This window comes from Stylophora pistillata, chromosome 1, assembly GCF_964205215.1.
Source record: "Stylophora pistillata chromosome 1, jaStyPist1.2, whole genome shotgun sequence".
Classification (NCBI taxonomy): Eukaryota; Metazoa; Cnidaria; class Anthozoa; order Scleractinia; family Pocilloporidae; genus Stylophora; species Stylophora pistillata.
This window is the reverse complement of record NC_142519.1, coordinates 44,452,838-44,478,140: the sequence shown is the minus strand read 5'-3', so window position 1 is coordinate 44,478,140 and position 25,303 is coordinate 44,452,838. Positions and strand designations below refer to the sequence as shown.

General features: G+C 38.8%; 1 protein-coding gene, 1 non-coding gene and 1 pseudogene across 2 annotated transcripts in view; all 3 read right to left on the bottom strand.

Moving 5' to 3' along the window:
* Positions 1-912: 912 nt before the first annotated feature.
* On the bottom strand, positions 913-10,633 carry LOC111325222 (vinculin). The gene is made up of 6 exons (XR_016000555.1): positions 10,403-10,633; positions 6,151-6,297; positions 5,243-5,401; positions 3,663-3,780; positions 2,218-2,448; positions 913-1,491 (listed from the first exon to the last, which is right to left on the bottom strand). It is a non-coding gene; the product is annotated as a vinculin (transcript).
* On the bottom strand, positions 7,041-10,395 carry LOC148742710 (uncharacterized; annotated as a pseudogene).
* Positions 10,634-12,213: 1,580 nt separating the features above from the next.
* Positions 12,214-25,303, bottom strand: part of LOC111325196 (uncharacterized) — a 38,033-nt gene continuing 24,943 nt past the window's right edge. Inside the window, exons 20-31 of the mRNA XM_022928951.2 lie at positions 20,470-20,679; positions 19,179-19,426; positions 18,667-18,862; positions 17,747-18,047; positions 17,463-17,585; positions 15,348-15,583; positions 14,442-14,732; positions 14,046-14,180; positions 13,558-13,658; positions 13,340-13,442; positions 12,952-13,038; positions 12,214-12,864 (exon numbers count right to left, since the gene is read on the bottom strand). Coding sequence (XP_022784686.2) covers positions 12,673-12,864; positions 12,952-13,038; positions 13,340-13,442; positions 13,558-13,658; positions 14,046-14,180; positions 14,442-14,732; positions 15,348-15,583; positions 17,463-17,585; positions 17,747-18,047; positions 18,667-18,862; positions 19,179-19,426; positions 20,470-20,679 — 2,223 coding nt within the window. The 3' untranslated portion in view covers positions 12,214-12,672. The remainder of the gene's footprint in view (positions 12,865-12,951; positions 13,039-13,339; positions 13,443-13,557; positions 13,659-14,045; positions 14,181-14,441; positions 14,733-15,347; positions 15,584-17,462; positions 17,586-17,746; positions 18,048-18,666; positions 18,863-19,178; positions 19,427-20,469; positions 20,680-25,303) is intronic.

Below are 25,303 nucleotides of genomic sequence, written 5' to 3'. Positions count from 1 at the left end.
TCAGTATTCTCATTACCTCTTTGCTGCATGATGTAGGATTATTGTAGGGAGAAGTTACACGTTCATCACCCCTGGGTTAAGTCGGGGGGGTAACGAATTACATGAAATATGAAAAGCCAGCAGCACCCCTACCAAAGCCTTTACCATATTTCAGATTAAATTATTTTCTGCACCTTCCTTTAAACCTGGACAGAAATTCTACTCCATGTCTCAAACCAACAATAAATGTTTTATGAAGTGTAAATGTACAGGGCATGTAACAACTGTTTTCTTGAATAAGTTCCTGGCCACTTTTGTCCAAAATTATTTGTGTAGGACATGTAATAACCAATTGACCTTGGTGAACAAGTAAAAAAAAAAAAATTGAACAAAGGAAAGGAAATCAAGAAAGAGAAATACATTCCACAAGAGGCAGGGAAACCTCACAAAGCACAACAACTACCACCTGCAATTAGGTACTTGTTGCAGCACAGGAAAAAGAGCACTTGAAAATTCTTCCAATTTCTTCAACATCTTTGGTCTCATGCAATCGTTCATGATTTTTTGAGGACTTTAAAAAAGATCTTTCACTAAATTCCACAATTCCCACATGAATTTAAAATTTCACCTGTACAAACCCTGTACAAAAACCCAGGTGATCAGAATATCCTGTATGTCCAAAACAAAATATAGGAAGCCAATATTTTAATCTCATCCAAATGATTGCTGTAGAATAACCATGCATGCACTTAAAAACTGGAAATTACATATTTAGCTTCGACACATCATTTCCTCCCCCCCCAATAAAAAATGTTAACCCTTTTACTCTTAGTCAACAAAAAATTTCTTCTTTCAAAACAAATAATTTACCGACAAGCAGACAGGTGATGGCTGTAAGGTCATGAGAAAGAAAAACAAATCATGAAACTAATGGCAGGTTTGAACAATACGAAGCAAAGATATCCGTTTCTTTATTACTTTTCTTTTGAACAATAGGAAGCAAAGATGTCTGTTTCTTTATTACTTTTCTTTACAAGATACTTCCTTTTTGTCAACTGAGTTCAAGTTCTTAAATTGGCTACCATGGTTTCTAAAGCTAACATTTTGAGCCCTTCCTCAGAGTGAATAAAAAATGGCTTATGCTAGAAATGTCAGCTTTAGAAACTTTACAGGACACTGGAGCATGTCTCTTTGTCAATCTGAGACATGTAATTGTAATTTGAAACGTTACCAGCTAGCTCTACCTCAAGTCACCTTTCCTGGTTTTTTTTTAATTGCTCTGCATCACCAGAAGGAGCAGCCAGAGCCAGTTTAGATGCTGCTGCTGACCAGGGCACAACAATTTCATCAACAGTTCCAGAAAGCACATGTACTTTGGAAGCCCATTCTCGACCAATAGTCTAAAGTGGCTCAACAGTCACCAAGTCACCTGTATCATTTCTAACATCATGCATTACTTGTATGATAAGTGGTGTGAGTCTTTTGATCTCTCCTGCATAGACCTGAACACGTCTAGGAAATAGGGGGAAATAGTAAGATAGCAAGGCCATTGACCAATAAAAGTGGATAATCAAAATTAAGAATGAGACAAATAGAAGGTGGTAAAGGAAAATATTTTAGTTAGTTGAAGTGATTAAGAAAAACTGAAAAATAAAAAAGAGAGAGATAAAATAAAACACAGTCCCACAGTTTAGGTTGGAAGCCCCATAGCTGTGGTCACACTTTCCTTTTTTCATTTATAACTTGTGGCTAAATAATTTAATCTTTATATTCTGAGTTCAGTATGCATATTCTTCATATTGTCCTCTATCCATTTCCTACGGTGCTGACAAAGAGAATTTGTTTAAAAATCAAGAACCCCTTTAGTCAGTGATCAGTTTCTTTATTCTCAAGACTTTAAAGTGTGATTCAGGGCTGGTATTGTAAGGAGAAATAAGATGCTTGTCACTCTTAGAGATTAATGGCTTCATCAGAAGTTTCTGTTAGTCAAGTCCCAAAAAAACCTAACAATAACCTATAACAAAGGAATCTGTTGGGTTTCATAAATATTCACTTCTACTAACTATTAGTTGTTTTTGCTCTCCTACACACCTCTTCTTTAGGATGTCACACAATGTTCCACCCACATTAACTTTCAGGGAAGCCTTGTGTGACATCCCAAAGAACAGCTGTAAATGAGACTAATGACTAAATATGGGCAAAACAGTACACTTGCTATAACACTGGATTAGTGCACACCTCACTCTCTCCAAATTCCATGATTTGTCAGCTGATGTGCTTCCCAGCATACTCAGAGCCATTAGGCTCTAGACTCAACTTTTCTTAGTTCCATTTCTGCTACGTTAAAGTCTCTGGCCTTTACAGCATTCAGTAATCTAGACACAGGAGCACAAGAAGTCTGAGATGGTTTATTGAGGCCAACAGAGCCTGCTGTCCACAAATTCTCATCCTGGTGTTCCTCATTGACTCCTATTGGATAAACATGACCCAAAAAACTGACTCTTTATTTGTTAACATTTGTAACATATAAATTTATGCCTTTGTGACCAAAAAGAACCTTGGATCTCAAATTTATCTCTCTCCCAACATGTGGCCTCATAGCTTGGTGGGTAGTATATCAATCCAGGGATCTTTCTGATATTTGTTTTCCACGCACAGATCAAATAGTCATTCTTTACTCACTTGTGAACAAATAATTTTACTAATAATTACAATTACAATTACCAATTTAGATAGCGCATATTTACATGTACTGATCAATAGTGCTTAACATGTTGTTGTTAAGGTTGCATGAGATCGGATGTCAGCATATGAGAATTAAATTATTCAAACATTTCCTACCTCCCCACTTGTCAGTGGCTAATGAGAAATATGACCCCCTCAAAACCTCAGCAAAACATCACAACTGCAGTTGCATGTTACTCATAAAACAACACTGTTTTATTTGAAATTGAAAATCAACCTAGTTATGTCCACTTCCAACCCAGGGAAATCTAAATTTTTTACATCCAAATCAATTCTATCTCTTTGTTAGTTTTTTAAACACATCAGTAACACAAGTCTCACAGTACTGTACCAAGCAAGGCTTTCCTGTTGTAAGTAGTAAGTTAGGCCGCTAGATAGTTGGTTAGTTATTTAGTTGATTTGTTGGTGAGCTAGTTAATTGGCTAGGAAATTAGTTAATTTCATTATAAGTTTTAAAGGTTTTTACTCTCATTATTACAGACTATCTTATTGGCTAGTTTCTTCTACTCGTGTTTTAGAGATTATTATGGTTTTATAATCTTATTGGTCTGATTTATAAAATTACTGTACAGCGCTATTGTATAGTGATAGAAATAGCGCTATATAAAGACCATATTATTATTATTATTAAACAATTATTTGCCGATGGCGAGGTGAATATCGTCGAATAATCCCTGAGACGAAGTAGAGGGGATTGTTCGACAATATTCACCGAACCTGAGGCAAATAATTGTTTTAGTATAATTTCAGTGCTGAACAACAGAGAAATCTCTAAAATCATAACATTTTAGTAACATTTATTAACATTTTAGTTTAACATTTTATCTAAACTGCGCGGAGCGGTTTATATAACGTCATATAAGGAACCGCTCGACCAATCAGATTGCTGGAAACTCTTTGCTTAGCTCTGAAATTATAGTAATATTAAATATACCTACCCAAACCTGGGACAAATCTTTGACATGTTCAAAGTTATTTCCTCAATTTTCAGAACTCCTGTCTAACCCATAAAAACCTTCCTACCGAAGTTGATTCAAGATAGGGGAGCGTTTGTTTCTAAATCAAAATTAATGCAAAGGAAATGAACATGACTAATTGATATTCATTATCAGCTAAAATACTCAGGCAAGTTCTCCCTTCTGTTCTCTTTACATTTTCCTATGATACTTAAAAGGAGAATTTCTCTGCCAATCAAGAGCTTATTGTCTGAGTAACAATCACTTCTTTTATTCTCATGACTTCAATGTTTGATTTAGGGCTGATACTGTTTGGAGAAATTAGATGCTTACCACCTTCAGAGATTAAAGAGTTATGATAAGGCTTTACTGTCCACCGTAGGGTTATCTCCAGCATTTTTAAAGTTTCCCTGAAAGTTTGCTGGTACCCATTTTTATTATCCAACTACTACTACTACTACACTCCGTAGAGTACAAATAGTGCCCAAGACAAGTACAAATATCACACATTATTTGTACCCCAGAGAACCAGTTAAAAAGGTTTTCTTGCATTGTGCAAGCCACAAATTAGATTGAAGTTACAAAAAAAAAAAAAAGGCCTACAATTCAAGTTATTTCTCTGACAACAAAGAATCATAATGGCTGGTGAATATTGATCCAAGTTGATTAGATAAATCGAATGAAGAAAGACAGTTCGACTACACGGAAATTTCATCATTTATTAAAGAAAATAGAAACAGCAACACGACAACGTGCCACTTCGCATACTTCTGTCACGCACTCCCCAGAAATAAATATCTGCAAAATTCGCCCACACTGGAATAACAAACTGGCATGTTAGATAAAAAATAACTTATTAGAAGTTTTGTTGTGTCGTATCGCTGATTACCTTTACTCATTATTTGCATTTTGACTCACCCTGCGGGCCTGTCAAAATACTGCACAACTTGTAAAAATACTCAGCAATACTACACAAAAAAATGGCTAATAACATATCTGTACCCCTGGGTGGAGTGAGACAGAGGGAGTAGAGTGTTTTGCCAGAGACAATTATAACATAACCAAAGTTAAGCACGCGCTCTGATTGGTCAATTTAGCGTCCCCCATTTGCCCATGGGTGTACGCTGCTGACGAGAGCAAATGCAAAGACTATTTTTCCGTGCGCGTTTGTTTTTTTCTGGTCGCGTAAGATTTGTTAAATAAAAGGGAACTCTTTAGCTACAATGTATCAATGTTATGTTATAAAACAAATGGTAAACACCACAGCATACACTATTGAGTTATGGATGCACTTGGGAGGTTTGTTAAGCACTCAAGAAGCTAGAGTCGCTCTCTGCTATTGCCTCGAGCGACTCTTATGCTTCTTTCGTGCTTAGCAACCTCCTGCGTGCATCCACAACTCAATAGTGTATGCTGTGGTGTTTCACCATTCGTTAACTACAGAGTGATCCAATCAGAGTCAACATCTGAACCACTTGATCTAGCATCAAGCCTAAAAAACATTTCAGTTGTGACACCTCATTTCTCCTCAAAATAAAAGTAAGGTTAAGTGTTAAATTCACCTTCATGGTTCCTTCAGGGATATTTCTTTCAGAGTCTACCAGGTTTTACCTCACTTTGCCTGAGAATGGCTGCTGTTTAAGCTGATGTGTTGCCATCACTAATGCATTCCCTGCATCTGTCACAGAATCACATGCTGGAGGCATTGCTGATTTCAAATCCTGTAATATCAGATCACATCATTGTTGATTCACTGATCCATACCAAGAAAAGACTTTAGAACTAAGTCTGTAACAGTTCAAATTTCTATCCAAATTGACAAACTTTCTATCTCAGCTATTGTAAAGAAAGACACTAATAAAAACGGCACAAGTAAATGTCAAATTTTAACGAGCGTCAACCACTACTCTCTCATCAAATGTCCGATATTTTTTGCTTTGTTTTAACTTAACAGCTTGGAAATTTTGCCATCTATCGGAACATAATATCAGAATGTAATATTTCGAATTTAGTAGGACCTCAGACGACATTAAACAACCAAGTGCAAGGTTCAAACTTCCAACAAAGTTCTTAATGTTACTGAGAACAAATCAGTTAATCCATGATAAATCATATCACAGACATTGCACAATAACCGTACTTCTCCTGTAAATATACAAAATAACATTTTCCCTCTAGAATTCAAGTTTAAAATAAGAAAGTCACTGTTTTCAATTGATGCTTTTTTTCCAAAGGTTTAATTCAAAGTTACCACCAGCTGATTTTGTAACATCACCCCCCCCCCCATCATTACAGAAACATATTTAGTACAATTTTTCTTGTTGATTCAAGCTAAGCCTGATCAGTTTTCACAACTTGACATCTATAAGAAGTATCTAGATACTGACGTATGACAAAGACACCAGATATCTAGAGGAAAAAAAAACATGATTACTTATTTTTTAAAAGGCTTAATCGGCACAGTACTTACATCATCTGTTGTTTCAGAGACCAATATCTGAGCAGCCAGTACCAGGCTCTTGATGGCCCCTCGGATCTGTTGGGCACTGGAAACCAAGTCTGGCAAAGGAACACCATCTTTTTGTGTTACTTCATTCAAAAAAATCACCTGGGAAACCTGAAGATTTTTAAGCACAATGCATCTCATAAACACAGTAACCCTTATCCTTTGTGCAGAAAATAATGCTTAATGACTGATTCAAATTTAACACAGCACAGCGAGGGAGAGACACTTACATGTATGTCCAGAAATGAAAGCAGCCATAAAAATAGCGATTTTGGCAAATGTTTGCCGAGGACTCTTAAGTTAAGGATCATTAAGAGAAAAATGTGTCAATTTTGGCAAGGAAACCTTAGCGAATATGGCACATTTGGCAAAAATTCCCAAAATTACTAATTTAGAGTAACGTCCAATCCATTTACAGGCAAATATGACAAAAATATCAAAGGTGATTGACATGCTGGCAAACATGGCAACGTTGGCAGGGAAGCCGGTAATTATGCTTGGAAGAGGTTTGCTCCAATTTCTTTCTTCACCTGCACACTGTCACTTCTTTCACCATTCACATCTTATTTGAGTATCACTGTTTTTTTTGCTTCCCTCCCTCACAATCTCCCCTATCCTGCTTTTTTTTACTCTTTTTCACATGTACATTTAGAGCACAGGTTTGTTGCTGTTAAGGGAGACACCCTCCACACAGTTTGACCCTTTCCAGATAATTCCCAGTACATTACATTGTTTTTGCATATATTGTTGTACTTTCAATCTATTCCAGCTCAATCAAATCATATCGGAGACTGTTCATTATCTATTTTTCTTTGTGTAAGAATAAGTATATACCAGACACAACAAAAAGCAAATCAATGTAAAACCAAAAGTTTAATAAAATTTTTTGCCTGAAATTCACACCGTATTCCTCACAAAGTTAAATGTCAAAATTTATTTCTTTAAATAAAGAAGGTGTCCTTTCAGAGCCTAATTGCTTTACATTGTTGGAGTATCACTCATCTTTACTGAATGTTTTATGGCTAATTAGCTCAACCTGCTTGAAGCCTCAAAATCAATGGCATTAGCACACAAACTCTGTAATACCAAAGAATCAGAAGAGTACTGGTCACCTTACTACCAAACCAACTCATCAACAATTAAATTGTTGATGAGTTGGTGGTCAACTTGCCAACATCCTCAGTCAACTATCACTGGAACTAAACCATACAAGCACATCAAACCTGCTCTTCGAGAACTACACTGGCTACCTGTTGAGTCTCAGATTATATTCAAAGTTCTTAATATTCTTTGTCCCACTTACTTATCGTCTCTCTTACAACAATACCACCCACAACAAAGCCTACTCTTATCCTCTAAACTGCTTTTCACTGTCCTTACTGTGAACTCTATGACACATGGCAAAGATGCCTTTTCTTTCTCTGCTCCTAAATTATGGAACAGTCTATCAGATTCTGTTAAAAATTACGTCTCTTTCATCTTTTAAATCTGAGCCTAAACCATTCTTGTTTTGGAAATTTTAATCTTCATTTATTTTATGAGGAACTGTACCTAGCTTTTGCATGAATTAATTCTCAATTAATTATTTCATTTATTTTACTTATTGCTGTCATGGGAAACATTTTAATAGGTACCAACTAATTTATTAACATTTTTCTATATAGTAATAGAAGCGCATTCAGGTTTCTAAATGCACCAAAAAAACTTTTTATAATAATTCTTGTTAACTGGATGACAGCTCTCTTGGTGGACAAGGTAATTAAATGTGCAAGTGAGTTAACCTCAGTTAGATAACCCAAGATAATGATAATCATATGTTAATGGACAAAGTTCACAAGTTGATCAGTGGTATTGGGAAGATGGTTCAAGGTAAGTTGACAGGCGTGGAAAGTAGCCTACACCTCATTCAAAGGACTATGACATCTTTTGTGAAGGTCATTAAAGTAAGTTTCTTGCTATTTTCAATACTTTCTTTCAAATGGACCATAGTTCCAAGAAGTGCCCTTGCACACTCAGTCGTGGGACTTTGGATTGAGCCAAATTCACGTAATCTTTATCAACAAAAGTCGAAAGATGTGGGGCATGAATTGGAGAGCTAAATGTTGCTGTACATGAATCATACTGCTCAGCCTATAGACTGAATGCAAATATGGCGGATCACTGGGATGGCCCGGTACTAATAGCGTGGAAGTAAGGCTAGTCAGTCCTCCGATGCTTTGTTTTGACTACACGTCCTTTTTTCACTGTGTTTTAGTGTAATCATTTCGTGATGCTTTCGTTCTGCTGCAAACCCAAATGCAATCAGAAAGGTTACATATCGTCATTAGGTGAAAAGGTTTCTTTCTTTAACTTTCCTAAAGCGCCTTTGATAAGAAAACAAAGGATACATGCAATCCATTGAGAGGAAGGCAAGGACTTCGTCTTGACAGAGCGTACGGAAGTCTATCAACGGACAAATTTATGTCAAGGAAGACGGTGTTCCTTCAAAATTTGACTGGTCAGGACCTTCTCCTAAAAAAGAAAGCCCCCGACTGAACGGCAACCGCTGCCTGCGAAGAAAAAAACTGCTCACCGAAGACAACTCTCATCGTTCTGATCAGTCTGCGTCAGTAAACAATGAAGTACAAGAAACCGTCGAGATGTTCTCCTTTGAGCCAAGTACAAACTTCGAAGAAGACGCATGTAAAACCTTAGATTTAGAAAGGCAAATTGCCGAATAAAGCAGGAAGATCGGCGAACTAGAAGAGAAATTGAAGCACGCAGTAAGTGAAATATCAACAACCTTCGTCCCGAAAACATCGAATTGACAGAGAAATTGACAGAGTGCGATCGTTTCACCACGGGCCAAATGTTTTTCTGAGAACCCTCTTCTCAGACGACAAAGCACAATGAAAAATTCGTCTAGTGGCTTGAGCTTTCGGCTATGTCCTTTCTTTGCAGCCTGAACATTTTCTCTCATCGTCAGAGTCTGAATTATAAAAGTATTCAGGGACAACTATCACACCGCGTCTGGAGCGAATGTTTGTACAATTGTCTCCAGGATTTAAATACTCGAAAATGGACATAAAAGTCGCATAACTGGACAGACCAGTGTAAAAAAAAAACGTTTCCGCCCGTCATGAAACGATCGACACAAACTAAACGCGAAGACATTTCCTTGTGTTGGCGTTCGCACCCTGTCAATTTCTCAGTCAATTCGATGTTTTCGCGACGAAGGTTGTTTATTTCACTTACGGCGTGCTTCAATTTCTCTTCTAGTTCGCCGATCTTCCTGCTTTATTCGGCGATTTGCCTTTCTAAATTTAGGGTTTTACATGTGTCTTCTTCGAACCTTGTACTTGGCTCAAAGGAGGACATCTCGACGGTTTCTTGCACTTCATTGTTTACATACGCAGACTGATCAGAGCGATGAGAGTTGTCTTCGGTGAGCAGTTTTTTCTTTGCAGGCAGCGGTTGCCGTTCAGTCGGGGCCTTTCTTTTTTAGGAGAAGGTCCTGACCAGTCAAATTTTGAAGGAACACCGTCTTCCTTGACATAAATCCGTCCGTTGATAGACTTCCGTATTCTCTGTTATGACGAAGTCCTTGCGTTCCTCTCGACGGATTGCGTGTATCCACTGTTTTCTTATCAAAGGCTCTTTAGGAAAGTTAAAGAAAGAAACCTTTTCGATATGTAATGACGATATGTAACCTTTCTGATTGCATTTGGGTTCGCAACAGAACGAAAGCATCGCGAAATGATTACACTAAAACACAGTGAAAAAAGGACGTGTAATCAAAACAAAGGATCAGAGGACTGAATCGCCTCGCTTCCACGCTACTAGTACCGGGCCGTCCGAGTGATCCGCCATACTACGGCAAATTGCTCTCGTTTTAAATCTCAAAGACATAGCTTGCAGCGGATAAAACAACTCGAGCAAAGTTTCCATGCGAAAGAGATGGTAATAATAGTGAACAATTTGATTCCTGAGCCACTTCCAAGGTAGCCGCAGTCAGAAGAAATAAGAAACTGCCACAAAGGGCCGCATAGTGGGTTACGCTTACTGAACCATGTAAGAAGCGCGATCGATCTCTAAAAAAAGCGCTTCGAAAAGAGTGTAAATCTTTTCGTGTTTAATTTGAAGGTTGCATTTACATCCAACCCAATCAAAGTTATACTTATCCCAGCAAATAATTCAGCATGCAAATCAATTATCAATGATCAACAAATTTACAAACCTGAGAGGTAATTGGCGCCAAAACGAGCTCGATTGACTTCGTCTGAACAAGAGAAGACGGCAGTTTGGCAGACATCCTTCTCACTATGTTAATTTCATCTTCAAAATTTGAAAAGAGGTTCCCTGAACTGCGTTCGTTAGTTAATCAATAGACAGACGCCAACCTCCAAAGCCACAAAGTCGACGTGTTGTTGATGTTTTCGATGGCAACGATGGAACGAGGGTCTGGGGATAGTAAGGGCCTGATTACATGAGCCGGGCTGGCCCTGTTAGCCGGGCTGAGTTCTTTTGTTTTGGTGTTCGCCAAAGCGTGAAAACAAAAGAAATCAGCCCGGCTAACCGCGCCAGCTCGGCTCATGTAATCAGGCCCTAAGATAAGTGCGTCGTTTGTGACAAAGAAGAATTTCTCCCTATTCCCTCCTATTCCCTTCCATCCATTTACAAGTGAGATGTTTCGTAAGACTTTTTCCAAAAATTAACTTTTTTTCCTGATATGATGGCTACAGCGAAGCTAAATACCCGATCCTTTTTATTAGAAAGTCTCATTTTAGGGCACGAAAATTTCACAACAAAATAGTTCATTTTGCGATTCATTTGTTTCACTTGGCGCCATTCACCTTGATTTGGGTCTTCAACATTCTTAACTTGTTCTTAAAGTTGTGTGTTATAGTAATTAAATACATCAATGTTACTATGTCCTAAGTATTTGAATTAGTTGTCCTGTTAGATCATAGTTTTAAATTTATTTTACCTTTATCTATACTTTTCACAGGAAGTGAGGGGCTAGACCCGCAGAAAGGTATAAAAGAAAATCCTACGTGAAGGAGAACTCCCGTGCACAGACAACCATGGCATTGCGTGGAATCGAAATATACTCTGTTCCGAAGCTTGGGCATTCTTGCCTTGCGTGGTCAAGACTACCGGCAAGAACAATTCTCGTACATAATTATGCGGCCAACGATTACATGTTTGCAGTACCTTACTACAAACCCACAACAGTCGGGTGAAAAGAAATCAAGAAAATGAAAGTAAATTACTGACTTACTCATGATGATTCAGATATTTGTTACTCTGAACGACTCATCTGCTTTTTTATGATCTTCCCTGAAGTCTCTTTGCAGTTCAATCGTTTCCATTCCTTGTGTTTCCTCTTTACCTTGCTTTACTTCCTGCCTTCTAAGTGCGGATCAGCAACGCACCATAGAAAATGCATATCATGCTTTCGTCATCTAACGTCCCTCGCTTCACAAAACTTGAAGATGTATCAATAGACACTTAACTGTATACATCCCTGGCATTAAGGAAGAGGGCAAATAAAACTGAAAAGGGCTATCGATCATAATTTCTCTTCACAAGCTCTGTAAACTATTCGTATTCGGCTAAGACAAAAAGACACTAGTACTTACTCTTGACCAAGGTACTAGATGTTACATGGTCGGAGGAGGGTGGGGTTATTTAGTGGAGGGGAATGGAGGGTTGGACAATAATGACTAGCCTGAAAAGGGAGAATATCTTCTCTTATTTGCAATGACTTTTTATTCATTCATTTATCAAGTTATTTCATAATTGGTTGGCGCGTTCAAGTTCTAATCATGAGTGGTGAAGAATCTCAACAAACGAGCGGCCACAATAAACGAGAAAGTTTGCCGTTCTTTTATTTTCCGCGGAAAAAATAGAATCTGCGAGGATTGCCGGGAAACATTCCTAGAGCTTACTGCCCAACGTAGACTGCGGAAAATGCAACTGCTTCTGATTCGCTGCATTTCTATGGAATGATGAGATTTAACTTAAAGAACAAGTAATGATATCGTATTCAAGTGGCTATGAAGGATCGTTTTATTTCAATTGTTCAGTACAATATAAGAAATTAGATTAGGGTTAAAAAAAGTCGCCTCCCCCACCCTCTGTGCGCCGATCATCCTAGTTCTCCGCTTTCGATTTTTTTCTGATGGAGCTTTAAAAAAACTGGAATGAAGTAACTTAAACGAGTATTTTCTTCCAGATTACGCCTTGACTATGATGTGCCACCACAGCGCTCAAGACGACAAGAGCAATTGGAGCCGAAATGATGTGACGATATTAAAAGACTATAAGCCAGAGAACAGTCATTTTGTGGATGAAAATTGCTTCATTAATTCAGAGAGAGAGACGTTGAAGTCCCAAATCACACAGAAACACACTCACTCACTCAATGTATTTACACGTGTTCTATCTACAACAAAAACCACCACAAACTAGCCTCCTGGTTCGATAATTTACAACTCAAATGTGCTACACATGAACTATGTCTGCCAGAGAAGGCGTGGAACTGTTTCTCTCCCGTCTGCGCAAGCCCAGCTGATCACGTGGTGCAGTCAGAGCCTCGAAGGCGCGCTGCCTTTTTAATTTCTTCCTCCACTGAAAGGCGATGTCCACAGCTTCTTTGTGATCGGACGAGGCGTCTTCCTCAGGAGGATGCAGATCCTAGAATGCAATAAGAGCCGTGTTACATCGGCTTTCCGAACATCTTATTTTTAGATAAAGGACCCTTAAAGAGACATGCCGCATCACCTTTACACATGCCGCCTCTGCTGCTTTCAAGGTCTTCACGACAGCTTGCATCAGATTTTGTGCATTTTTTACAAGCATCGCGTCCGCCTGTGAAAAATAAAAAGGACGCAGATCAGATAATTAACAACTATTCCCCGAAATGGAGGTGGCTCGTAATGGACATTCACCGAGCTGCGAAGGGACAAAGTAAATATCCACTGCTAACCACCCACACTGAGGTAAAGAGTTGTTTTAGTGCCTAGACTAAAACAGTGAGATAATACAATAAAAGAGATGATTTTTACTCATTTATTACTGCAACGGTTACAATATCTTCGGGAGCAAATCCTCCACGAGTGGAAATACATTCAAATACGACTTGTCTAGATCTGCACCCTGTGAAACTTACCGATATGTCCGAGGGAGTGGCTGCTTTGACGGACGATAGGATCTTCAGCTGTGTGCTGATGGTTGGCAGGTATTCCGCATAGTAGAGCAAGTCACTTTTACTTCTGAACACAACCAACAGAATAAGATCTCACTCAGTTTACAACTCAGCAAAATCACAGACACATAAATAGACACACAAACAAAATATAGCCAGGAACTCTGGAAACATCCACTTACCTTTCGTCTGCACACTGTTCAGCTATAACGTGAGCAAACTTGAGAATAGACTTAGCGTTGGAAGCGATACCTTTTGCGGTGTTGATTAATTCCATTTTGTTCTGACAGAAAAGAAAGACACTGTCAGATATTTTGTGAAATTGGTGAGACATTCTCAAGGAAAACTTGGATAACACATCAGTTTGAATAATTGACGGATTCATTACAATAAAAAGACTCAAAACACTGAAGATACAATCAGAATTAATCGAGGACAGACACCATCCTGTAGTTCAATTCACACCAAAACAAGAACAAAAAAAAAACAAGAGACGAATGTCAACGTCGTAAAGCTTGTTTGCTATGTCAAGAAACGTGCTCATTCACAACGCCTTGATAAAGAACATAAGAGCCAGTTTATACCATTGTTTGACAAGGCAATGAGTCAGTCTCAGTCTAAGACAGAATGGAATGTCTAAAAAACGATCGCTCCACAACCTTTTAAGTACCTGAATTCGATTTCGTCCTTGAGCTAATTTAGCAATGTGAAGCATTTGCTGCGCCATTTCCTTGGCCACCGAGACAATGGAATTATTTCCTTCTTCCCATTTGTCTGTTTCTTCTTGCAGGAGTTGAGCTGCCAGCTGAAATAAAAAGAAGTTTCAAGAAAGTTCAATAAATATCCTGGAGATGCGCCGTTGAATGAAAATCTGGGGAAAAGAGGTCCAAGGTGTGGCTCGTATTGTTGACTCGCAGTTTAGCTCCTGATGATTTTTGAATGCCCTCTCCCTTTCTGAGAAGGCCCCCTCTTAAATTTTCCTGTCACTGATATACACTCTAAAACCGGGGTTGGGAGGGGGGGGAGGGAGCGTATAGGAGTATTTACGGAAGTTAGGCCTGTTTACCTCAATTGACTTAGAGCTTTTCCTCGCTCTTAGTTCCTCAATTGATGTTGATTTCCATTCGGATGATCCATCTCGAGTGAGTCCTGAGATACTTGCAGCTCTATACCGAGCTGTAGTTTTTCTCCGTTTGAGAGACTCAGTCGAAGAAAATCTTTGATGGAGCTCATCAACAAGGGCTTTTCGCATCAGGTCTGTTTCACTGGCTGATCCCCAGGGTCCTCGCAGTCGACGCACCTCTGGAGCACTCTCCGTGTCAGAATATGACGATGTTCTCTTCAAGGAATCATTTCTCTTATTTGGATGGGGAAATAATGAATGATGTTAGTGTCAAGAAGCTTCTTAAGTTGATGATCATTTCCTTTATTCTCCTGAGCTTAATGTGTGATTCAGGGGAGATATTGTTAGGAGAAATTAGATGCTGGTCACTCTTAGGGTTAACCAAGAGTTGAGCTTTAGCGTGCATGTCACTGTAGACGGCCATTACTGTACAATGCCATAACTTAACAAGCATCTCCTAAAGGCTCATTGTAAAATTCAGTATGAAGAACAATTTTTAGAATACTTCGAATCAAAATAAGATTATTCTTCATTTTAACTTCATTTTCTGGCGAATTTGACAAACATGACTGTCTTTCGCAAGGATAACATACAGAACGCTAGGGAAACTGAATGGATAAAGGTTATAAAAGAGTAAAGAGAAATGAACTTAAATGAGAAATATGCTGTTCACAAGGTTAAGAGAGCTTCGTTGAAACACTGAAATGAGATGGTGTCCGTGTTATTGTACAACTGTTGCTAACACAGTGCGATTCATCCCAGAGAGAAACTGACTTCTCCGTTACTTTCAATTTCATTGTTTAATAAGATTGATGTAAACGCTATTGCGCTTGGACAAAGTTGACTTACATCATATAAAGCCATGTCATCGAAATGGGAGCTGATCTCTGGTGATTGGCTCTCCTCTCCTGACATTCTCCTCGAGGGATTGGAGGATCGTAAGATACTTTCCTCAGAGGAGAGAGGTTTGCCTACTGATGGCCCACGGGATGAGCCCGCGATAGCTCCCGTTTCTTCTTCGTCAAGAGACTCAAAACTCTGGAAAGGGTCCATATGTGATATGCCTAATAAATCCTGGAAAACATCTGATCAACAGAGGAAAAATTAAACCTGATCAGTCGAAGTTAAGACAATGAAGTTTATACTATATTATGAGGCTGGAAAAATTACAAATGGCGGGCTTTCCATAGTGAGATTACAACCATAAAAAGAAGAAAGTTAGCAAAGGCAATGACCATAGCATAAAAGACACGGGAAACAAGATCGTCGAGGGACAATGAAAGATTTAACCGTTAAAAGGCTTTTCTCTGAAACATATCAGCAGTTAGTCTCCTCTGGCAGCCGCTCTTTGTCTCGGGATCCCTGTATCTCCCTTCCCACAAACGGCTGCTCGTGTTGACCAAACATTCCATTCCCTTTGTTTCCTTCAACCAACGAGAGTTGAGCAGTTGTTCGGGACCCGCCAATTAGAAAGCGAAAAGTTGCACGCGAGTTTACCAGGGAACATCTCTCAAAACTTCGCCAAATTTTATGTTTGTAGAGCTAAACATATCATTATATTTCAATTTTTATGGGTGATACCCCGAAGAAAGTAACTTGCAGTAATTTATCTGGATGTTTCCTGTGTACGTCATAGTTTCGACTAAAGAAAGAGTTAGAATCTTCGGAAGATCGGCTGATGTAGCGAGCGTCATAAGTTTAGCACTGGGTATAAACTTGGAAGCTTTCGACATTTATTTAAATTCTACTGTATATGTATGTCTTAAATGCTACAGAAAAGTTGCCACGATTAAGAACTTAGAAAACGATCTCCAAGAGCTGAAAAAATGAACTGAAAGCTGGCTATGATTCCATTCAAGATTACCGGGTTAAAAGACTGCAACCATCACTTGACAGCGACTCGAACGCAAAGCGACCTTTTGTAGCGAAAGCTCTCGATTTCACCGGCCCTAGCATACGTACTTCTTTGCCTCCAAGTAGCATATGTACTTCTTTGCCTCCTACAGTTGAACCGCTAGTATCTCTACCTTGTACGCCTCAATCTTCTAGTGCATCAGTTATACTGCTACCTACTCTACGCGTTAGTCCAATAATCGCTGAGAAATCGCCGCATGTTCACACGATAAAGCTCGCACCTCCAGTATCGTCTACTCCAAAGCCAAGACCGGCCGAACCTAAAGTCAGCTTGTGCATTGAATACCCAAGCAAAACTAACAATAAGAAACTTGGTCCACACGTGGAAGCTATTTCCAAGGCTTTGGCTCAAGGTCCCCCTTCAAGATTTGCTAATGCAGCTTTAAAGTCGAAGCCGATGCGTAAGCATATTATCTAAAGGGTCTTACGTATTGTCTCTGGAGAAATAACTGGGCTTTGCTCATTAAAAAACAACCATCATTGTTCCGAAGAAGCTCAAAGGAATATCTTCAAAATTTCGATGTAATGAGAATTTGTGACGAATGGAGGGAGAGAGCACCAGTATTCTACTCGTTCCTGTTGACAAGTTGCACAACAAACATTTTGAAAAGCATTGGCGAGATGAATATATTATGAGCCTTTCAGATTTCGGAAGGCGGCACTCTGATTGGTCAATCGGCTGGAATGGAATGTTTGGTCAACACGAGCAGCCGTTTGTGGGGAGGGAGACACAGGGATCCCGAGACAAAGAACGGCTGAGAGAGGAGACTAATCAGCAGGGCAAGATCTTTAATTCTCGAACCTGATTGGCTGATTGCGCGTTCGTAACCAGTCCAGATGCAGACCACAGTCTGAATTTTTTTTTTCCCGCGCCATTTGCGGCAGAGTGGACAACCATTTATTTATAGATCTAAGTTGGTCTGTTTGGGAAATAACTGTGCTCTTGATCTTGAGTACAGCCTCGGGCATAGAAACTCCCTACAAGCTATTCAGCTTAAATGCACTTTTCAATTTACATATGTTAGGTTCATCACACACAATAAAATTTACCTTGTACGGCTGTGTTGTCAGCATCTGGCAGTTCATCGAGTGTTGCCATCAATAGCTGCGCCTTGGACGCCCATTGACGCCTCAACATCTGAAAATGTTCCACAGTCGGCTGGTCTGGATTGTCTGAAAGGTTTTTCAAAGATACACGATTAAGTTATGCTTAAGAAAAGATCGAAATTTAGAACTTCGCATCGATATTCATAACACGCAAACCTCGCATAACCTCGACCCAAATATTTTTCCGTCCGGCCCTCCCACTCAGTCAATAAGTAATATTATCTCACCTGCCAGGGCACGTGCTGCAGCAATAACTTGTGGAGTCAGCCTGTCAATAAAGTCCCCAGTCACGCGAACTATCCTAACTTTACTTGCATGCCGGGAATTCTCCACAGCCTTACTGGCGTGTGCCCTAACACGTGCAACTCGTGCTTTCAGTTCATCCGCCTGCATCTCGAAGTCACGCTGTTTTTCTACTCTTTCACCAAGTTCTGCTTTGCTCACAGCTAGCGCAGCACCTGCCAGACGATCGACTGGTGCGGAGGCTTCAGCCGTCAGGTCGTCAATGAGAGCCGTCAGCAAATGAACCTGGAGATGCACGAGATAATAGAAAATGAAAATTACAAGGTAACCCAATGTTACAAAAACTCGAACAAACTAACCTTGACCCGCTATTTGTCACTAAGGCATCGCTGCAATTTCGATTTACAATTACCAAAGAAAACACCGGACTTAAAAACTCCGAAATCTATTCAAAGTCTCCCTCACAACAGCTGAAAATTCAAACGCCGGAAAGATTCTCACACAATGCCGTGAGGTGTATTTCAAAACTAGGGGCTAAAAAAAAAAATAATCGAAAATTGAATGATAGTGGAGTAATGAATCCTTTATTTGATGGTCGGAAATAACTTACGAGCGGCCTTTTTGCTCTATACTGCATAAGCTGTATATAAAATAAGGCTCTATTTGAAAGTAGTCCTTGATGTTCTCTTCAAAAGGAATTCTTCCTGGAACTGCGACCCCAAAACTTTGTTAACAGCCAAAACAGGTCTCTCTCAAAACGACAAGAAAAAAAACAACACAAAATAAACACTCGAAAGCACTCCATTTGGGCCAGCGCAAGTGATGGATCGGCACGCGAAATCGAAGATGAACACATGAGGTGCATAATTGACCAATCACGTTCTCTCGGTTTGTGTTCACCTACCTTAGTTGCCCACTCCCTCTGAAGAAGATTCATCCTCTCCACCACCCCCATGTAAGACAAACTTTGCTCTAGTGTTCTATTTTCTCGTAGTGCCATCTCCGACACTAAACGAGACGTGTCTTGGAGGTCAGCGGTGAGCTTGTCAATGGAGTTAACTGTACCCTTGGCTAAGCTAACTTTCTTGGGGTCTTTACATCTAAGAAGAGCAACATTGAAAGAAACTATTTAAGAGGAATACCAATTGTGATATTGTATTATTATCTCTGAGGCCAGCGAGGGCCTATCAACTTCAATACTGGATCAATCGACAGCAGAAACGGCGCAGCTCCAGCATCATAATTACAACACTCATTTCAATACAAAAAATGAGACCTTAGTTTCTCTTGCACATTCCTTATGAGCCCTGTCCAAAATGAAGAGATACTTTAGCAGCACTTTGCGAATAATTTCTTTACACCAACATTTTTAATTGAACACTATACAAAGGCCTTTTCTCACCATCGGCAACTCACCCAGCAATTGCCGCATCAACCATTCCTTTTAGAGTTCGCGCATATGACGTTAACATGCGCGAGTTTTCTTGAAGCGCATGCTTGTCACCTGCCATGGCAACCGCTGCTAATTGTTCAACGGGCGCAGAAGTACCAACAGTGACGTCATCCACTGCGTATACAAGACCGTGAACTTTCGAGGCCCAGTCCCTCCTCCGGAGCTCAAGTCGTTCAACATTTGCAATGTCTGCCGGATCCCTTGAGAGTGCCTGTGTGAAAAAGAAATACTGTATTAAGGCAAAAGGAAATGAAAATTTTAACAGAACTTGCCCTTTAGAAACGAAAGAAACAAAATGATGACTTCGGGCTCTTTTACAGATTGGTCCTGCTTTCATTTAAGACTAGAAAATATTATATCATATTCCAACAAGAAAAGGAAACAAATAAGGTAATGTAAAAATTCTTTAAAAAGTCACGATCAAACAGGTATCCACTGGCACCAGGTGATTTGCGCTTAGTAAAGTAAAAATTTTAACCTATACTTCAAATAAATGAACCCCTTGTATAGTTATATAGTTATTCAGTTTTGGCGCCAGAATGCTGTCGTAGGGAATCTGGGGAAGAATTAGCCCTTTTTATTTAAATAGACGCGACGAATTTAATACTGGACTAGCAGTCATCAGAAGACATCCGCAAAAAGAACGCGTAGAGATGTATGGACTGTCGGCCAGAATTGTAGGTAACATTTCTAGCGATTTCAACCCTTCAAATGTTATTTCATATTCAAAACACAAACAACCTATTTGCTTTGTAGTCTGACTGTTATCGTTGGCAACCAGTCCAAAAATAAATCGGCATTCTGTACATCAGTAACTTTCACGTTTTGGAACGCTTCGCATCGTAAGCGCGAATCACCAGGGTTTTGCCATAGCAGTCTCACTTGTGTATCAGAAGATCATACGCCTCGAGTGTTTTAACATCTTAAATGACGCTTCCACAACCGTCCAACTTAAAATCAGAGAAGCCACTCATATTCAATGGAGCAACTTACACTGAATCATCTCCTGTATCATGTTTATCTACGACTTTCTTTGTAATTACATACATTCTTTTGTTTCTAGTGTTGTTTTGTCCCATGAGCATTTTGTTATACACTTTAAAATCAACTTTGTACTTAGTAAATATTTAAATTGAAGATGACAGAAGAACTGTCGAGAGATGTCTTTTATAAAAAAGTCACATATTTTCTTAAAATTCAATTCCCAGGCTTCTTTCACGCTTTTGGAGTTGTAGCAAGTTGATCACCACAAACCTGAGCAGCAGTTATCAGCTGAGGTGTGATTCGTTCAACTTCTATTGATGTCCTATGAACAAGCTCAACTCTCTGTAGAGAGGCTGGATCATGCGCAGGAGCTTCGCCTTCATTCCCAGCATCCATAGCGTACTCCTCTGCATCCCCTGCAGCTTTAGCCGCCACAGCCAGCTGCCTGAGGCGGACCACGTGTCTGTTTAAGTTGTCCACCTAGAGGAAGGAATACAGTACTCAATGTGTGTCTTTTACACAGTCAAAACAGGATATAACAAGGTATTTTTGGTTTTATCAACTCAGTTGATTGGGATACCGTAGAGAGTATCAAAGCTGACGTTTCGAGCGCTGGCCCTTCCTCAGAGCGAATGGCGAATGAATCGCACTGACGAAGGGCTAACGCTCGCAACGTCAGCTTTGAAACTCTTTACGGTGGCTAGTTTACTTTATTAACTCAGTTGATAAAACCAAAATACCTTGTTACACTCCCCCACTAACGCAGCACTACAGTTTCTTTAGAAACTTACTCCTTTTATTCAAACCAGGATATACCTGGTATGAAATAATAGAAGCTTTCCATAAGACTCAAGGATAATGTGAATCTAAAAATTCAAAATAGCTAGTATACTTTTTCGGCCATGATCTGAAGCGGAAAGGAAAAGTACGGTCTAGAAAAAGTTTACCTATATCAAATGTTCTTCACTTACATTGCCCTAACTGGCAATTCATTTGAGCTAAAAGTGTTTCAGTTCAAACAATTACGTTCCAAATATCGGCATTTTCACATTGAAAACCACTATCTTCGTTATGACGGGCCCAATTGCTCTGAAATCTTTGACTTTCATCTCTATGATGACGATACCAATTTAATTTATGCTGATAAAGTCTGAAATATCCTGGGACTGCTTTGGTTTGGTTTATTTCACAAATAAATACATGGCAGCCTTCTAAGGGGCTGAATTGCATATTTAAAAAAAATGTAACCGAATATCTAATAGTATGACTAATGTAAGAATAATAAGAAGCCTAAAAGTGAAATTGAATACTGTAAAATGATGAAACCTTTTATTAAAATTAATAAAGCTATATTTATATAATATCATGCTCAATGCAAGATTTCATTTAAAATGTGTCCCTGAACCTATTTGTTTTCCACCTTGGTGCTTCAAAACGCCCGCATCGTCTTAGATGGTAAGACGACTCATGGGCTGAGGGTAAAAGATTTCTTAACCGGTTACTCTTATCATTTAAAATAGAATTAAAGGTCTTCTTACAAATATTTTCATTGTAACGTTCAATGCTTGATAGTTTAGTGCTGGCTGCTGTTAATATTGAGCTGAAAAACGTTACTGACTAGCTAAATGGTAACAAATTAACTTTGAATACTAAGAAATCTAATTATGTAATCTTCCGCCCCTCACAAAAGAAACTAAATTCAACTATTGACTTAAAAATAATTGATAACAATACCAACACTATCACTTTCATGGAACATAAGGAATACGTGTAGTACTTGGGAGTCCTTATTGATAGTACTCTAAGTTGGAAACATCATATTAATCACATAGTTTGCAAAATAAGTAAAACTGTAGGTGTAATCGCCAACATCAGACGTTTTGTCCCGTCTGACACACTCCTCAAAAGCTATTATTCTCTGATTTTTCCCTATATACACTATGGCATAGTTACTTGGGGTCAAGCTGCTGAAACTCATATGAACAAAATTCTTCTTTTACAAAAGCGTGTTCTTGGATTTACTTACGGTATGGAATACAGAGCTCATATTACACAACTATTTATTTCTGCAAATATTTTACCGGTTAACATGTTGTACCTTAAAACTGTGGTTGCCCAAATGCATGATGTATCATCTGCATTACACCCTCTAAAATATCAAATCTCTTCACTCAATCTCATAAAATTCACATATACAATACGAGCTTTTCTAATGCTGGCAATCATTATGTAAAAAAAACAAGGCTTAACCAATAACTCTCTTTATTTTTAAGACTTGGTCCTAAAGTATGGAATAATCTCCCATGTAGCTTGCGCTCATTGCCTAAAAGGTCTTTTAGCAAAAAAAGTCCATACAGTTTTGTTAAAATTACTCAACAATGAAAACAATCATGACTCTAAAAGAAAAATGATTGTTGCTAAAATGACTGCTGGACTTATGGAACTAAAATAGCACCTTCTATATTTATTTACATCAATAACCTACTGTAAACTATTCATACTTTTATTTACTTCGTTGTTATTCATAATCATATACTTGTTTGAATCAATTTCGCTTCTCTAAATTAACAATATTGTAATCTTGTAATTTTTATTTCCAACCTCCTTGATATATTCTAATACTGTTTGCAACCACCCGACTCGATTAGTTTTGCTACATTCTGGTGGGTATTTCTTTCACTTTTGTATTTATTTCTTTCTTTGTTCCTTAAATAATAACATTTGTGACGTAGCAATAGTCAAGCATGGTCATTTGAATCCCTGCTGAGATGGATGTAAACAAGGAAAACAGCGGCGAACAGAGCGCTACCATAGCTACTAACTATGGCGCTACCAATTTAATTCTCGACTTGGATTTTAAGTTTAACTGAACACGAGCCATTTGGACCTTAGAACTGTCCCAGTTGGCATGCAGCAAGTTAGAAATGATGAACTTGAAAATCATTCTTCGTATGCGTAAACATCGAAAAAATTGATTAGAAACATTTAGTTTCCGACGAATGCCAGAAGCTAATTGTTAAGAATTAAATTTGGTTTGTTTCAGCTTTTACCTTTAAGTTGCAATTGGTGTTTCAATCTTTATTGCTTAGAATTAGCTTCACCGCAATATTTTTCATTCTAAAGTACTCAAAACGTCGCAACTTACGACGCGTGACAGAAAGTCGCCTCTGTCATAGTGTTTACATTAGAAATTACCTCGAAATAAATGAAACTAAAATAAAACTTTCCATTCCTTTTCAAAGTATCAGCACTACGTCAAGTAGATGTTTAGAAGATATAAAATATTGCTATATAATTTTCATTGTGTGAAATTGATATGATTTATTGAAATATGGGCGCCTGGTTAGCGAAGGGTAATATGTATTTGTTGCAAACGTGTCTGGGTTATTTTTTGGCAATGTGTTAATGCCTTTTAGTTTCTTTTTCGGAGTATGCGACTGGCGGGGTGACGAACACTTACTTGATGTATTCACAACAGACAAAAGAAAGACTAGATATATTTATACTTTGCTTGGAAAAGCTAGCCTGCGTACAGACGCTAGATGCACGATGTTGAAAATCGGCTCATGTCAAGGGTGGCGACTGAGAATTTATCACACGTGGTGTATCACCATTTCGAGCTTCAATTTATTCGCCTGCAATAAAAAGGTTAAAAAAAAACTATAGAATAAATGAATGAAATTTGTGTTGAATGAAGATAAGGTAAACACAAATTTCAGTTCGAAGCGAAGGTCAAAGAGGACAACTTTCATGCCCATATATCTCGCTGGGAGTCTTCGCTGTAAATAAGGGCAACTTCAAAGCGCTCTTGTCGCTAATGTAAGCCAAACTTGACAACAAAATGGCGGTTATTTTCGAACTCCTGAGGAAAGAATCTTCTAATTAAGATAAACTTTATCTAGATCGTACATTCCCTTTACTCGATTAAAACTAAGAATTGTCTTTCAAATAATTTTTAATCCGTCTCTCTCCCAAAATCAACGTAAGTTATATTTCTGAGCGAGATTCTGTACTCATTCATCTCATAGAGTGCCATTGTTTATCACTGTTAATGGTTTTTTAAAATAACCCTGATCTATGGAACCTGTATTTGGCGGTCACCCCGTCAAACCCTGTGGCTGACCGCTAATACAAGTTCGACTGTAATTTATTTCAAACATTTCAAAGAAATCAATTTTGTCAAGAAGAAAAAAAAAATGTTCTCAGTTAAATGCGTGTTAGTCGGACGAAACTTGCCGAAGTATCTTTAGTTATACCACCTTTTTTTTCCCAAGTTTAAGTTTAAAGCCCAACTCGCTGAGTTAAGTTTTTTACTTCAAAGTTAAGAGCAATCTTTTTTCCACCAGATTTGTTTGTAGGTGGATGTCAGGTCTTTCCTTAGGTTGATAAAAGGAGTTATAGAGCCTTTTGTTTATAATGTGGCGACAGTGTTTATACATAGCATACCTCGACTCAATACCATTTCTTAGACAACGGATTTGACGGCTTACACATGCTTGCTTTATTGGCAATTGACGGAAAAAAAAAAAGAAAAAACTGTAGTTTGACTGTTAACTGACGGTTAACCCCACTGAGATCAACACGTAGCAGTGCTGAAAGCTGTTTAATTTCAGGCGAGTTAGCACATAAGATACATGCATAATGAAGTGGCTATTGCTTTCAGGGTAACCCGAAAACACTGACCCCAAGTCCAAGGACCCCCCATACGGACCTGGTCCACGGACCCCTGTGCGGACCGGTCCACGGACCCCCCTTTACGGACCCCCCATGAAAAGACAATAATAACAATGACAACTTATTGAGATTTGACTTACCGTTGATTTTTTGTTCGCGGTGGCGAAATTTTTGACTGTTAGTTGCCAAGCCTTTGAACAAGAGTGAGTCTGAAGGTGACCTGGCTTTTCGAAAGCTGCGCGGTATTTTCCCTCGTCTATCGATCATTGAATAAAAGTCGCCCTGCTGAAAGATTTGGCAACTAAACACATAACTGTCAAATATCGCGATCTCTAAAGAGTCTAATGAAAATGGACATCTTTGTTTGTCGAAGGAGCACTATTTTGTGAAGCCTGGATCGAGTCAATGAACACGCGGGGGATTGAGCCGA